Source organism: Python bivittatus, unplaced genomic scaffold (assembly GCF_059951505.1).
Source record: "Python bivittatus isolate LINGU-HERP-01145 unplaced genomic scaffold, Pbiv_v1 ctg000020_np1212, whole genome shotgun sequence".
NCBI lineage: Eukaryota > Metazoa > Chordata > Lepidosauria > Squamata > Pythonidae > Python > Python bivittatus.
The window spans coordinates 77,348,288-77,365,475 of NW_028277030.1; the positions used below are offsets into that span (position 1 = coordinate 77,348,288).

A 17,188-nucleotide genomic window follows, 5' to 3' on the forward strand; every position below is an offset into this window, starting at 1 on the left:
CAGCATACCTTGGCTCATCACTCAAGTGCTAATTGGTGCCTTGGCCTGTGAATTTTTGCATAGCTACTCTGAGGCATGTCTGTACATTATTAGAGGATTTACAAATTAAAACACATTCCATTATCTGTGAAGGGCAATCAACTGAAGGCAAAATAAACCACCTCCTAATGCGTCCTACCAGGGATTGCATAACAGAGGATATCACACACACAAAATGGTCTGTTGGTCTGTGTTCAGCTTCATGAGTCACAGGTCCTACATAAGCTGGCATGCTTGTCATGTCTCACTAAGATCAGTGATATCAAAGGAAATGGTATTGCATTCAAATTGTTTTTGAGGCTAGCCAACATGTAATTATAACACTTTCCCAACTAAGCTTCTTGTCTAGCAGTTGTAATTAAATGTTTGCAGTAGTTCCATGGCTGTCAGCTCCTTCAGCAGATCCCAGTGTTCATTCTAAACAGGGTCAATGGTAAGAAATTACATTTACATGTGACAAAATAGCAATCTCTTCTTACTTGAGCCCTTTGTACTCAAGACTATAGTCTCACTACTTCCACAAGTATGTGGAATCGAGAAGCATGGAGAAGAAAGACTTGGAAGAAGGATGTATGTTTCAAATGATTGCCAGTGAGGAAGTGGAGCTGAAGAATCTCTCTCATATAGTCTGCACTGTTAGAGTTGAAATCTTGAGGATATTATGACTTTTTTTAGGTATCTGAACTTGAAAGTCCACAAAAATGGGCTGCAGCCAGAGTTATTTAAGAATCAGATTATTATTTGTACTTAACAGTCAGATCTTCTTTTCAGATGTTTAAGTGTCATAAACAATGCCTTCTTCAATTGATTCTTAACAGGAGATAGAAAACCATCTTGACAAGGACACTGAAGGTTATGATGTTGTTTTAGAGGCCATAGATACAATGCAGAGAGTGGCATGGCATATCAATGATATGAAGAGGAAGCATGAACATGCCATTAGGCTACAAGTGAGTTAAAATGCATCCTTCATCAGGGATGTTCTGTCTTTTGTTCAGATTTTATTCATATGTTTTGGACAAAAACATCTGAATGACACATTTATAAGATTCTTTATTCTGTATTTTGAACATTAAAATGCCCACTTGCTGCACCAATTCCCAAGCAATTTTTAATATGAGTTTGATTTGTTATTTGTAAAAGCTTCTTCAAAGTCTGAATGAGAGTTTTATAGAAATGTTTGCATCAACAGTAGACTGTATAAAAACCTCCTTTTAAAAAATGTTAAATTTGGAGGGGACAGAGCCCAAAGTTGAATTGTTCCTACATATTGGTAAATGATGCCTATTTTGAGGACTCAAGCTTGGTAAGTACAGGTAGTCCTCAGTTAACGACAGTAACTGAGACCAGAATTTCCATCGCTAAGTGACAGTAAGGTGCAACATCATGTGTCTGTGCTGCTTAGCTATGGCAGTTCCAGCAGTCCCTGTTTATTGTCATTTAGCAAGGTTCACACAGGTCATTAAGTGAGGACCTCACATGACTGTGACTTCCAACTTCCTGCCAGCTTCCCCTTTGACTTTGCTTGTGGGAAGGTGGCAGTGAAGGTCACAAATCATGATCATGTGACTGCGGGGCTGCTGTGCTGGCTGGAACTTTGAGGACCGGTTGTAACTACCACTTGTTCAGTGCCGTTGCAAGTTTGGTCACTGAATGAGTGGTCATTAAACAAGGACCACCTGTAATGTTTTAGATTAGGAAATTATTATTTTACTACTTGAAACATCCTTCAAATGCATTTTGCTCTTTTACTGCATCTCATGCATATAGGTTGTTCAGCTAATATGAATGTGCCTAGCTTTTGGCAAAAACTCAGTCTCAAATCTGCATAATTGTAATGTGAGTATGGATTTTTAATGTGGATCACCAGAACCAAGCCACTGTCTGTCTTTTAAAGCTGGTTGTTTTTTTTAAGGATTTTTTTTTTATCCCGCCTTTATCTATAAAAATAACTCAAGACGGCAAACATACAGTACCTACTACTCCTTGTTCCTCCTATTTTCCCCACAACAACAACCCTGTGAGGTGGGTTGGGCTGAGAGAGAGTGACTGGCCCAAAGTCACCCAGCCGGCTTTCATGTCTAAAGTGGGACTAGAACTCAGTCTCCTGGTTTCTAGCCTGGTGCCTTAACCACTAGACCAAACTTTCTTTCATTCAAAAATTTCTTGAATAGATGCAAGGAGTAAATATGCCTATGGGCATAAGCAATCGCATAGTTTCTTTTTTATGGTCCTTGGCCCTTGTTATGATCTTCGCCACCAAAAGAGTGGTGGCAAAATTCAGCTGTGCAATTTTAATTTGTTTCATTATAGCAGTAATTATTTCCATTATTATTATTCCATTATTATTCCATCTTTCCATTTCTCTAAAATGTTGAGAAAAGTATCTATCAAAAGAATAATATTTTTATTTTTAGTAGCATTTGGTATTTGCCCTGCTCTACCTTAGAATCCAGGGTTCAGTTGACTCTAGGTTACGTGTCTTTAACTTTTATCAATATTACGACATTTAGGAATAAATGTGATTGTCTTTTATATAATCAATAATTATCTGGTGTAATACATGATGAGATTATTAGTCATACAAACGTTTTTTCATGCTCGTGGAAGCAAACGAGTGGTGGTGGTGTTATGCTTGTTTTCCGTGTTAAGATATTCTAGCACACACTGTTTTCACTCCTCTCTCTTTCAGGAAATACAAAGCTTGCTCACTAACTGGAAAGGGCCAGACCTTGCAAGTTACGGAGAACTAGTGTTAGAAGGAACGTTCCGCATCCAGAGAGCCAAAAATGAGCGCACGCTGTTCCTCTTTGATAAGCTGCTGCTTATTACAAAGAAGAGAGAGGAGACGTTTACTTACAAAGCTCATATCTTGGTATGGCAGGTTGTACTTTGGGGGAAGATTAAGGGAGTAATTAGTGCGTATCCTACAAGGGAGAGGAAGCGGGATATTTCTGTACCCCTTATTGTTTCTTTAATAGAGCAGCTGGGTTCTTTTTTTCTCTATTCTGTGTGTTTTCAGCAGAGGTGAAAAAATAAAAATTTCCCTGTGTGTAAACGTAGAAACAATTTAAACACAACAATATATATAAATAATTGACCCCTTTTTAAAAAAAAAAATCATTATGGCATGTGCATAATGGTCGAGTCTGATACAGAATGGGATCTATTGTTTAGTCAGTTCTTCAGCTTTTAAAAATCACTTGCTGTTTCCTTTCCCCTTTTCCTGTGAGTTTCTGACTTCATCCTTTTAATTCTTTGCCTTTCCTTTATGGCTTCTCCTTTTTCTGAACCTTTCTCAGGGTAACGGTGAACGACTAGCTATTATCAAGACCCTCTATGGCTGCTCTGCTTATCAGCTTTGTTTGCTTTTAATATTTTGTTTCTTACCTTTCCTTCCCCTCTTTTTTTCCCCCACTCAGCCAACTTGGTACACTTCTAAACATTTAAAAATATAATTAACTTTTTAAAAATGGTCTGTCAGATTTTCCTTCATTATCTCCGGAAACCGATGATTTTTCTTTTTGTTATAGTGTGGCAATCTCATGCTAGTGGAAGTCATACCAAAAGAACCTCTTAGCTTCAGTGTCTTCCATTATAAAAATCCCAAGATGCAGCACACTGTTCAGGTATTTAAAGATCACTATGTAGTGAATATATTAATAAATGTAACATTAAGGCTGAATTTCTCATAATTATGTACCCCATGAAATAGCACTGCAATTAGATTGATAGAATTAATTCTTATCGTTATACCTGCAAGCAGTTCCTATTTCTTATTATCTAGATCTTTTCTCTTTTCCCTTTCTTTTGGAGAGAAATATAGTAGAGTGATGCTATTTTAATGTATTAAGCTCAGGTTTTATTATAAAAGGTAAGGTAAAAATAAAGTTTCTTGGCAACAATATGGAAAAATGGTTTGTCATTGCCCTCTTCCAGTGTGTATTTTTAATTTCCCTATCCAGTCTGCAACCCTGAGATAGTTTGGTGATCTCACATTCAGATTACTAATTAGAGCCAATCCTGTACAACTTTCTGACATCAGCACGGATTGATTACATGCTGCCACCTAGCTGAGTCCATTTTTGTCAGGACTAGAAAAATAATGGATGTATTTCAAGCTAGCATTGTGCCTACAATTGACTGTGATGGGCGGAGATCTATGTGTAACACTGTGGTTTGTACACTGTGTCTCAGTTTCTATAAGCAAGAAAATTCTAATCGTTTTTGGGAAAAGAGCTAGCTTTTCTACTTCAAGTCAGATTTTCTACTTGAAGTCAGATTCAGATGGCTTTACTGATTTTTTTCCTCTCTGGTATTTCAAGAGCTATAACTTTTTAACTACCTTGTCCTTTTGCAATAGGCAAAGTCACAGCAAGACAAGCGCCTTTGGATTCTTCATTTGAAGAGATTAATTCTAGAAAACCATCCTGCTAAAATTCCAGCTAAGGTAAAACCTTCTTATAATTTTTTAAAAGCGTGCATTTTACTTTTCCTTGAAGAAATATCTGTAGCCATGTCATTACAAATAGTACTGGATACAGTAAGCATACGGTTAAAGTTCCTTTGGATCAGGGCATTTCAAAAGAGTTTTGCTTTTCAAAATGTTATTCTGTTATTTTATCAGGATGATCAGTCTTCTCCCTTATCTATGATGAGCAAAATATATTAAAATATTTACAAAGAGCAAGGTAGGGAATGAAAGAAGAGCATGGCTTCTGGAACTTTCCAACCCCTTTACGGCAAGTGTCTGTATTAGTGAAGGAACTGGATCTCTGTGTTAATTTGTGTGTATTTGTGTGCACTGGGAAGCACAGGGCAAGCTGTGTCCTGCCTGTGTCCTGTGCTGTGTTATGTGACTGGGAGGGAAGATGACTTAGAAAGGAGCACTTGGCAACTTTCTGAGCAGCTGCCCAATTCCCCCCTCCCCCAATGCATTGGGGGAAATTTTCTAGATGTTTTTTCTCGACACCCAGTTTAATCTGGACCATTTTTAAACTTGCTGGCCTCTCTCACTACACAGATTTGGTCCCATTCTCTGTTGACAGACAGATGGACAGTCTCTAGACCCTCTTAACATAATTTCTTTCCAATACTCTATTAAGATGGAAAGAATAAAAATAATTTGTAGGGGGAAAGGAAATTGACTTATAGAAAAGTAGATTATTAATCCATCTAGCTCAGTATTTTGTACTAACACATATTGTCTCTTCACTATTCAATTATAAGTCTTTCCCTGTCATACTCAGAGATGCCTATACTTCTCTACTGTTCTGTATGTCAACAGTGATCTTCAGGGACCATCCTTTCATTACCAGTCTGTTCTTATAGTTCTGTAAGAAATGCAGACCTTTTTTTCACTCACTAAGCTTACTGCAAAGTAAATATTGTTTTAAAGAAAGTTACTATATACTGAGCCAATTAGTCATGTTTTTCTTCCAAAACTACCCAAAGCTTTCATGGGGGCCTTTCCATATCCAGAAGAGGGGGATCTACCTTTATTTCACCAGTATGTGTTCTATCTTCCTACCTTTCGTTCGGCCTTGATTGGTGTTTACTTCACTGCTGCTATTTCAGCCAAGTAATACTGAGAAAGATTAACATAGCAGTTTCACTGAACAGTTTCATCTCTAGGCCTGTAATACTTAAATAGTCACACCAGAGTCTTTACTTTGGCAATATGTACATCAAGCAATCCTTGGAAGGTATTCCATGTCAAACTATTTATTTTTTTAGTATTTTTAACTTGCTTTTCTGTAATGGAAAAATACTCCCTAGTAACAAACAAGAAAAATAAATTAAGTTTTTAGTATGCCAAGTGGAAGGTGTGCAGATTTTGGAAGGATTTGTTCCAAGAAGTTACAGAGGATTTCTGTGATTTAAGTATAATTCTACATTGCATGTCTCAAAATATGAAATGACTGAGTTGTGCAGAAAAAGGGATGTGTTTCTATTTATTATCTGTTACCAATATAAATAGGTTTGTCTGTAAAGTATCTTTACATAACCACCTGTCTTCATTATTAAAATTTTAAATTAATCCTTTTTTATGGATGGAAGGAAAGGACAAGTTTATAAATTCTTAACTGAGCTGGGATCTGATTCCATTTTTTTTCCTGAAAATCATGTTCTCTGTTTGTTGAATTGATCCATCTATTTAGTTTGACTGAACAGTCTCAGATAAAATTATAGCTTTTCCTTATCAGAAGCCTTTCTACTTGTTTAAACAGGGGCATCTGCTTTTTGCTGATGCTTTCTCACACACATCTGGTGTAGCCCATCACACTGTATCTTAAGCATTCCAAACGTTCTCCTAATCCTTGAGTCCTTCTTTTCAGAAGGGATGATGGTATTACAGACTGCATATCTGAATTTCGTGAGTTGGAGTCAGGACTGAATACAACTCAGAAAGTTTATTTGTACACCCCGTATACATTGACAGATATCCTGTCCTATTTGTTCCCTGCTAAATAGTATTTTCCTAGGACACAATGAGGGAGGCACTGAAACAATAGAAATGAAATTAATAATGATGTCAAAACATTTATTATATTAGAAAAAGAGATTCATAAAGAGCTATAATTGTGTGTATGCTGTACCACTGTAAGACTCGGCTGAATGGCAGCAATAGTGTGTGTGGGAAGCAACAATGGAATTGGAAAGTGTAGCTTCTTAACATTTATTTATCAGTTTGTATGCCAAATTGCTCTGCTTCTCCAGATAATGCTAGGCTGCAACTCCTGTCATTTCTGACCGTTGGCAAGTTTGTTGGAAGTGATGTGAGTTTGTATTGTATAATATCCAGAGGACCACAGGTTCCCCATACCTGGTACATGCCATCATTTTCATAAACCAAACGTTAGCTTATAATTTTTGAGTGAGATAATGCTTTGTAGAGAAAATAATGAAGGGTTTTATGAAGTTGCTGTAACAATAGGTTGGTCTTTGCATCCGAGACTGTGCATGGGCCACACCTAGTGGACAACAGCTGAATTGCATCTTTAATCTTGCAGATTTCTTTGTGCACCATCTTGCCATGTTAAACAATGTAGGATGCATTTTTTTCCTATCAAATATGTGATTATTTTTTTTAATGCACACACACACAAACGCTAGAGCAAAATGTGGGTTCCTTGGTTTGGGTTTAGCATGTTATATTGTGAGATGTATACTGTCAATCAACCATAGCAAATCCAGTTGTAGGATTAAGAATAATGTTAAACGGGGAACATGTTTGGATAGCATGATACAGTAAACATGAGATTTCCAGTCTTGTGTTTGATTCTAGTTAAGAGTGTTTATATACATATTCATGCATGAAGAAGCAGTTGCAGAAAAATCATTGGATAATAGAGAAAATGCTTCGTACTTCTTTTCACCTACTGATTCTTCACAGTAAAATCTATTTAGATCATTCTTAATCAATACTTCTACTAAAAATCATAAATAAGCCTGACTGGAGGGGTTGCATCATTAGTGTCTTAACAGTATCACTACATACATATTAGTTTGTCGAACACTTTGTTGGGGCATATACATTTGCCAGGGTTAATCGATGGTTTAACACAGTGTCAGAAATGTATATGATGTTTATATTCTGCTTTTCCTCCTAGACCACAGTGCAGGGTGGTAGGGTAGTCTAAAAGATCCAAAATTACTTTATGAGTTCCATAATTGAGTGGGGATTTAAATCTGGATTTCCACAATCCTTTTCCCATGATAATTAATAATTCAATATCCATTAGCATATAGTTATATCTTTTAAATTTTGTTAGCAGCCTTGAATGCCTGCCAGAGCAGAAAGTTGGGATATAAATCAAATAAGTAATTAAATATCTACTATTTCTTTTTCAGGCCAAGCAAGCAATTCTTGAAATGGATGCAATTTGTAAGTGTACTTTATTTAAATAATTCAATTACATTTCTGTTTCTAAAAACAGGAAATAAATATTGAGAGATGAAGATATTTAGTAGTCAACAGAGTTGATATTATCTGTCACTAAGTTTCTGGGCACTAAGATCTGCTGAATAGCCATGTGAGGCTCATGTATGCCTTCCTTAAAATGTTGCTATTATGCAGACTCACAAAGAATAGTTGGCCCACTCTATTTCCAGACAGTGTGACTTTTGTAAGAGTCCTGTCGGTAGTATAGGGCTGCAGATCAAGTTGGTTTGCTTCCCATGTAGAACAATAAAGCTCCCACAAGCATCCTCAGTCTTAATCTGCAGTATAAGCAGAACAGTGTTATTATGTGAAGATATTTTATATGAACTCAGTTAGAAAAGCCTTTTCAAAAGCCTGTTAACATATTTTATTTTTAACTTGCTCTTGTATACAAGGCTCTGGGTGGGGTGTGTGTGTGTATATATGTCTGTGCGTGTGTGTATGTTGTATGTATGTATGTATGGAAAGCTTTTATAGTGCAGGAATTTCTTTGCGGGGAGTATGGTGCAGAGGCATTGTGCTCCCTGTGGGATAAGGACAGATTACAACTATACTTTCCCCAAATATATGTGCTTATTTTTTTCTCCTGTATATGTGAGTGGGACTAAATTTACCTGCAGCCCCTTTTAAATAATAATTTTGTATGCTTGTTGAGTGATGTGTCAGTGATCTGTTGCCCATATTGTTGTATACCACTGGGAGTCCATGTGGTGTGTGTGTGGTGGGGGGAGAGAGAGTTGTGCCATGGTATGGCTTGTTTGGGGCTTATTTATTTATATTTCAAATTTGTCACTGCCCATCTTTATGTACCAAGTAGGCTCACTGTGATTTGTTCACCAAACAGTGGTTTTAAAAAATCCCGGCTTTATGTTGTTTGAATGCATCCAGTAGCATGTTAGATGATCAAGAGTATTGTGATACTTTTGTTTTTATGTACATTCCATTTTTATCATAACCTGCCGATCATCTGTTAGGTTGCTTGCGAATGCCTGCAGGACACCTGTTTTGCCAAGAGTTGTCAGATTTGCCTAAATGATTGGGTCATCTCTGGAGGAGCCATTATTATGAGAGAAAATTAAAGGGTTTTCTTGAAGATACAAAGGGGACAAATGAATCCTATTCTGATGTGATCTCTGCCTTTAACTGTGTGTATCTATGTAAATCCCAATATAAGTTCTACTTCCTGATTGTACTTCACTGTGACGGATCTCTTGGAAATGTAATAGTGGCTGAACCTAATACATAAAACAATACTTTGAAAATCAGAGAATCATTTTTTTTTAATAGATCACCCAGGGTTCCATTATAGCCCAGAAGAAATGAAAGCTTCCAGTAATTCAAAAGAAGGGATCACCCCACAAAGGGTGAGAAGGAAATCAGGTAATAACATTTGTTTCAGGTATGCTTATATTTACAATGTATGTGGTTGGAGGAATAGAATTAAGATTAAATGGCTTTATGTGGCAATATTAGATTATATGTGAGTGAAATACAGATTTAAACCTGGAAGTAAAAATAATACGAAAACTGCAATGCGAGCCCCAGTAAGAATAAACTTTAAAGAATTCATATATACATACTGGTTATATTATAGTAAAAAGACAACTTAATTTCATTTCACAAATTTACCTGTAGCTTGCCATTACACTCAGTGGGGTTTATTACTGAATAGCCACACATGGGATTGCACTGCAAATAATTTCTTTGAGCAGCTTGTTTCTCTCACAAATTCACACTTCACTTTGTTAAATAATTTCAGCTTGGTAGTGGTAGAAACTGAATGTAGCTGGGTATAAGAGACGTGGAATGTATATTATTTTAAAACATTTAAATAAATAAAAATATTAATAAATACATGTGTTTTCTTCACAGAACCTTCTTCCAGAGTTCATAAAATCACAAAACCAAGTGGTAAGTTACACAATATCAAATTACAAAATATACTTTATTAACAATGCTTATTTAAGCATGGCAACATTTCAGTGTAATTATTCATGTAATTAACTGTACAAAATGTATGGCATAGAGGAAGTGACATCATGTCTCTCTCAGCAAAGATGTGTCATAAATTTAGTACTAAGAATAGCAACTTTACAAATGAGTTCTAGTTCCTGAGTTAATTTACTATATAATTTTTTTTTACAAAAAACCTCAGAGGGTCTAGGATAAAAATGCTAAGCAGAATATGTTTCTAAATTGACTTAGTTACATTTAGTTCCAGCTGATTACATGGTGATAGCATCCTGCTAGGAGTAAGCTTTAAATGGCAAAAACGATGCTATTGATGTCACACACCCACTCACTGATTCTTCCCAGAAGTGAGTGAACCAGAGTCACCCATCTGCAGTAGATTTATACACGTGGACTGAATGCATCATGTACAATGCTTCAGGCTGCCATATGAGACTGCACTCTGTGTTTGCTGTAATTGAACTTCTGTTGCTGTTGTTGTTTTAACTGGATCACACTGCTGTTTTAAAAGATGGGGTTGCTTTAAAGAGTTGCAGGCTAGTTTTGCATTGGTGCTTCCACACTGCATAGCCCTGAATTGTATTATTCCCTCCCCCAAAGAATGGAAACAAGCAAGATGTGTGCATGCCATATTAAGAGGAAGACTTCTCACTGCTCACTTTCTGTTATTTACCTTTTACCTTAACACTTTTAATTCTATTGTGTATTAAAACCATTATTCCACTACCTATTAGTGGTTTCTGAAGCACTCTTTTCTGCAGTGAAGACATTCTATCCAATTAACTGAAAGGCAGGGTAGTTTTTCCACAGAGAGGAAATGTTTTCTAAAATAACTTTCCTATCCTACACCGAGACATAAATTTAAGTACTCTTAAATTTCTTTTGATTCTCCCCATGTAAAATGGTACAGGTAGTCCCTGGGTTAAGAATGCCCAGTTTACGGACAACCCATAGTTAAGAACAGAGCCTATTGTAGCAAAATTCGAGTTAAATACACAATGATTTGAATTAATTACACAATACTACTTATACAGCATGATACAATAATACTGTTCTGGATTACATACAAATTTGACTTAAAGACAGACCTTGGGAACAGAACTCGTTCTTAAACTGGGGACTACCTGTATACTAAATGTTAGTACAAATGCAGGTCATCATATGATACTTACGATTGTGTTTTTTCAATCATTTCAGAAATGGACCCAGATTTGCAAAAGGTAAACTATATTGTTTCTTCAAGGAACTAGCAATGCTTTTTAAAAAAAACAGATCTTGAATATTACCAATTATTTTAGAAGGGGTGTGTGTGTGTATGTACCTTTTTCCATTAAAGATTCCTTTCTGGTGGCCTTACCCTTTTCTTCTGCTTTGAAGTACATCTGGAAGCAACAAACAGCAGTACACATTTTAATTATGTTACAAAAACAGGGAGGAGACCAGGAACAGGAGCAAATAGCCACATATTAAAATGAAGGGGATTATACAAAAACAGCAGTGTGTGTGCCACTGATCATACCTGTTAGTCTTCAGATCTGCCCTCCTTAGTACCCTTTGAAATGTTCCATTCTTATGTCATCAAAGACCTACTTCTGAGACTCTAAGAGAGAACAATGGGAAGAGGCCATTAAAACTGCTATCTAAAAGGTTCTATTATATACTTTCTAGCTGCTTCTAAACTCTGATTCATTTCATGTGACATACTAGGCCTTAAATATTTTATTCTGCTCTCTTTCTCTCCAAAATTGCACTCAGATATGTGTTGGTGCATATTTATATTTCATGTACACATACCTTATGTACATACTCATTCAAAATCACATGCAGGTTAATAGTTTAAAAAAAATAATAGAGCCAGTTACATTCATAGTTACTCTGAATAATTTGATTTGAGTCAGCAGAAAAGAAAAAGAGGAGAGGGAATATGGTGTGAAGGATTTATGAAACTTAACCACCTTAATGTAACTAAAACAGATTGGCAATAGCGAGGGAAAGGGAACAGTACAATGGCCAAGAGGGGTTATGATATGAATCTTCCATATTGAAATAAAAGCTGTGTATGAGAGCATATGAGAAATGATAAAAACAGAGTACATGTGAATATACTGCAGAACAAACCCTAATATACAGGACATACTTTTAAAGCAGGAGTGCACAATTTCAAAGGCCGCCCCAGTCCTTGAACAGTATATCGAGGGCCAGATTTGAAAGATGTGCAGGCCAAGGACCACAGTGGACAGAATCATCAAGTCATTCTTTTAAAAACATTTGAAAAATAAAGATAAGACAAGAAAAACTGCTTTAAAAAAATAATAACATGGCTTTTTACAGCAAAGTAACATGAAGATGCAAAGTGTTGTGAGCTGCTTTGGAAACTCTGCTGGGTTGTATAAAAAGTGTATTGTATAGTACAGAATATGAATGGAATAGTTAATCTGTATTTTTCTCTCCCTACCCCTAGCGGATGAGTACGGAAGGAACCCTGCTATCTCAAGCTGAATTGTTCCTCAGTCCCAGGAAGAATCATTCACTGCATTGCCAACGGCTAGATTCAAATGAAGCAGCCTATAGCAGTGGTCAGGAGGATAATATTCTCACAGATGTTACAGATCAAACTGATGCTGATGATGAAGAAGAGACTGAGCAAGTAAGTTCCTTATTTCATGAAATGAAAAGATACACATTGATCCATTAATGTTCAATATCATATGTAGGATGGCTCCATTAACCACATATAAAAACTGAATAAACAATAAGATACCCTTGCTTTAGCTATCAGTAATCCAAGTCAATTACCAGAGGTGGTTAACATTTTCACTTCTTTTAAATAATTTATTTCTTAACTTCTGTATCCTAGCCATTGCAGTAATACAATAGGAACTTCTGAGGGTCTTCAACCATCGTTGTATTCTGTCCTCTGCCAAAATCTAATTCATGGAGCTTGGCAAGAGAGGGAGGAATTATCTGGAAAGGATTTCCTTCCATTCCTCAATAGTTATATTGAGCTAACAGAAAGCAACTTGATAATGTGCTGAGAGAGTGAACACAACAAGAGAATAAAAGAATACAAAAAGGGAAGACTGAATCAGGGAAAAAGACTGAGAAACATCAGATATGAAAGAAAGAGAGAGATGCAGAAAGAAAAGTGGAAGATGTGTTTTCCTCTCTTTGTTGACCCCCCCCCCCTTCATCCTATTAATATTCTTGCATTTCACTATTGGAATGTATTTAAAATGTTACCAACATTTTAACATAATGAGAACAATAGTCCCAGAGAAATCTTGTTTGAATTTAATCCAAGAGGCCATCCTGAACTTCTGTCAGTGTAGATAGAAGAACCCTAACAAAAAGAATCTTTTATAGTATCATTTGTAATATAGTGTCTACTTGCTGAACTCTGAAAATTGTTAGACTTTGCTGTGGCTGAAATTAGACTGTAGTTTAATATTCACCCATTTCCACAGAGCACTCAACATTTACAGGAAAAACCAAAGGGAGGCCGCAAAAGACTGAATAGTCAAGTTACTGAAAATTTTGAGAAACGAAGAAGTTTCAATCTCAACATATGTGAAATTCAGGTAATTGAAAAAGTTCTGAAATCATCATGGCAGCACCTTACCAAACTACGGTGGAGCTAAAACAACTAAATTTGATTGGATTAACTGTTTAATACTTGGATATTCCCTGGTAAACTCCATCCGAGATATAGCCTAGAATAGGAAATTGAAATAATGTCCCAGAAAGAGGCTAATAAGCCATGTCTGTAATGGTATTAAGAAATCTACATGGACATGTCCATGAAACCATTCAGATTCTAATCATTTCCTTAGAAACATCATGAAAAAAAATTTTTTTTCATGTATTGACAGATGTGAATGAAGTAAAAAAGGGGAAAAATCAAAGGCTCTAACACAATAAACAAAAAAGAAAAGCGTTACATAGAATCACTTAATACTGTCCACTTCTCCCATTAGCTATATTATGTAATATCCCTTTCTCTGTAACTATCTCTGTGGAGGGAAGAAATCTTGATAATCATTACATTCTACTCAATCATTATTAAAACAGCCTTACCTCAAAATATGATCCAGGATGAAGTAGCACAATAGGATTCTCCTCCAACTTCGTGGACATCTCATTACCCTTCCAGATTTTTGTGCTTGAAATGCACAAGATGCTCATAGCAAAATACCATTGTATGTGTACAGACATTTAGTCCTGGTTTTCATAAGAGAATTAATGAAATAACAAGAGTATAACTCTGTAAACCTTAGAATGCAGCAGAACTACCAGTGCCGCCTCCTTGTGCACTGACAATGTCATTTTGACTACACAAGAATCAGGAGTTTGAAAACTAAGTTCATGATTAGCATTTATGTTATTAGAATGCAGGCTAATAATATTCTATCTTTGAAAACTTCACAGAACTCCCAAGAATGTACAGATGAAGCATCTTCCCAGATGAACACAAAGCTTTCATTTTCCTGCAGTGGAGGTAGTCAGCTATCTGAACAATTTGCTCCACAAAACAGCTCATTTGTGGCAAATATTTTGGGGAGAACAGCTACAGTGAGAAATATCTGGACAGATCATCAGATTCGGCAAGCATTGTTCCCAAGTAGACGCCCTCTGCAAGACAATATAGAAGATGATGATGATGACGATTACCAGATGTTCATGCCATCAGACTCTACATCCAACTTAACTTCTATTGCATGTGAAGAAAGGGTCCCATCAAACCGTCCTTGCAGCTGGCATGTAGGGCTAGTTCATCAAAACGACATTTCCAACCTGAACTCTCATAGAATTATGAGGCGGGCAAGCAGTGCTGGTGAAAGTAAAACTTCTCCAGCTGGAGCAAGATACAGGAAGAATAACTATGATCTAAGTGCCTCTTGGAATGAAGCGAAAAACTGTAGAAGTGACATGGACAATCTGCAAGAATGTCAAGAATCTTCAGAAGAATTCACTATAGATGACATAGATCATGTCTATGACAATATAAGTTTTGAAGATTTGAAATTAATGGGACTGGTTCAGAGGGAAGAGTCCAACCGTGCCCCACAAGGGTCAGCTAGAGATTCACTCTATGAGGCACATGACCAAGACCATTCTTTCAAAAAAACTCAAGCATCTCAAAACAGGACTTCTATTCCTAGCAGAAATGAAACAATTCCCAGGAGAGACACTTCATCCATAAGAACTCGTGAGTTAAGGATTAGTGAGGAAAATATCTATGATACCATAGGTCTCCCAGAAGAATCAGTGCCAAATTTCAAATGTGATCACCTCAAGTGTTCCAAAAAGAGGAGTTTTCTGGGTGTGGAAACAGACTTTGCATGCTGTAACCAGCTCCGACAATTTGTTTCTGAAGAAAGCCTCCAGTTCAGTGAAGATGAAAATTCCTATCATTATGTTCCATTAGATCATGGCTACTTAAGTTTGGTGGACAGCTCCTCCAACTCTGATTCACATTCTCACAAGTCTGTTGCAGATAAATTATCAGAGGAAGTAGATGAAATCTGGAATGATCTGGAGAATTATATCAAGAAGAATGAAGAAAAGGCACGAGATCATGTCCTTGCAGCTTTTCCTGTTTGCAAAGATGAGGCTGATAATCAAGCATCTAGTAGAACTATTGGTGAACCAAATAAAGATGTAGAATATTCATTGTCTCTGCTCTCTCTGCCGGAAACACCTGCTTTCTCAAAAACTTTGCCAAACAAGGTAGCGAGGTTAAGTGAAGCCAACCTTAAAGTTGAAGAGGCAACATCATGTAAAGCAAATTCACTAATAGATCTCAACAGATCTACTCTCTCAAATGACAGAAGTTTTGCTGATAGCCTTCATGAATCTACCAATAATATTCTCTGCTCTGTAAATGCAATAAATACTAATGGTGAACTGGATACTGTGGATAAAACAAAGAATCGGGTTTTTATGATGGCAAGACAATACAGCCAAAAAATTAAGAGAGCAAATCAGTTTTTGAAAGTAAAAAGTCCAGAGCAGGAACAGCTTCTCAGTCGGCAACAGAAATCAAAGCACAAGGATTTAGCAGCCATTTTAGAAGAGAAGAAACAAGGTGGACCTGCCATTGGTACATTTACATTTTTCCTCATTTTATAAACTGACCTGTTGAATGCTTGAACACAGTGACATATGGCTATATTTTACCCATCCATTGGTCAATAACTTTTTGAACTAACTGAACAAATTCCAATTAATATACTTATGCTAGTGCTTCTTTCATTATGAGTAAGATTTGTCTCTGATTTTAATTTTATTGCACTAGTTTAACTATGTGGCTTTTAAATTAAGCCACATGAATGTTTCATTTAAATCAGAAAAGCAAGTTGCTCAGTGCATTTAAGAACTTGCCTACCATAGATTCTAATTATATAACTTCATTTAATTAATAAAGGATCTGTTAGAAAACAAGAATATAGACATGAATGCCATATTTTGCTCATATTTGCTTGAAGTGAGAAATATACCAATAATACTTTATTTTATTGCCTTCTCCAGGAAATTTCATGGTGGAAAATGGAGAGGGAGGTTTATATTGGGTGGCGGGAGTGTTAACTTAAAAGGGCAAATTAAAAGCTACTTATGTTGTCATAAAAGAGTATTGGCTTTTCATTGTGCAAATGAAGAGCGCACAACCATGTTTTGAAGACAAATGCATAGAAACAGCTTGGAAACTATTTATTTATTGGACTTGTATGGCCTCCCATCTTATGTATAACAACCCTGGGCAGCTCACAAAAAACAGCAGTAAACATATAAAAATTCACCACCATATAAAAATCCCACAAAACCTCATTGTGCCCCAAAACAGATTCTCTTCCCTTCATTGACATTTAGAGTCACTGGGCTCCAGCCACTCCCTAACCTAACACTCGTGGGAAGAGCCAGCTCTTCAAGTCCTTCCAGAAGCCTCGGAAAGTGGAGGCCTGCCAGATCTCAAGGGGGAGGGTGTGCCACAGGGCAGGGATCACTAGAGAAGAGGTGTGCTTCCTAGATGCCACAAGATGACTTTATTTTAGCACCAGGAGATAGAAAACCTCCCTTCTTTAGGTCTCCTGAGGCATAGTATAGGGCAGAAAGGTTGCCTCTTTCTGTGAGGAAACTCCCAAGATTGGGATGTGGTTGCAGGAGTAAGAATGCAGATGAAATTATAGAAGAAATTGTGTGGCAGTAGTGAGCACACTAATTAAGATTGTGTCAGTT

At 36.6% G+C, this 17,188-nt stretch overlaps 1 protein-coding gene across 3 annotated transcripts in view; it reads left to right on the forward strand.

Annotated features, from left to right (window-relative positions):
• Positions 1 to 17,188, forward strand: part of PLEKHG1 (pleckstrin homology and RhoGEF domain containing G1) — a 113,692-nt gene that overhangs the window by 92,097 nt on the left and 4,407 nt on the right. For all 3 annotated transcript variants that reach the window (XM_025176154.2, XM_088141971.1, XM_088141967.1), the window contains 11 exons: positions 858 to 989; positions 2,732 to 2,914; positions 3,573 to 3,668; positions 4,403 to 4,489; positions 7,894 to 7,927; positions 9,272 to 9,364; positions 9,857 to 9,895; positions 11,153 to 11,175; positions 12,417 to 12,602; positions 13,420 to 13,533; positions 14,381 to 16,055. In XM_025176154.2, the coding sequence (XP_025031922.1) occupies positions 858 to 989; positions 2,732 to 2,914; positions 3,573 to 3,668; positions 4,403 to 4,489; positions 7,894 to 7,927; positions 9,272 to 9,364; positions 9,857 to 9,895; positions 11,153 to 11,175; positions 12,417 to 12,602; positions 13,420 to 13,533; positions 14,381 to 16,055 (2,662 nt within the window). The remainder of the gene's footprint in view (positions 1 to 857; positions 990 to 2,731; positions 2,915 to 3,572; positions 3,669 to 4,402; positions 4,490 to 7,893; positions 7,928 to 9,271; positions 9,365 to 9,856; positions 9,896 to 11,152; positions 11,176 to 12,416; positions 12,603 to 13,419; positions 13,534 to 14,380; positions 16,056 to 17,188) is intronic.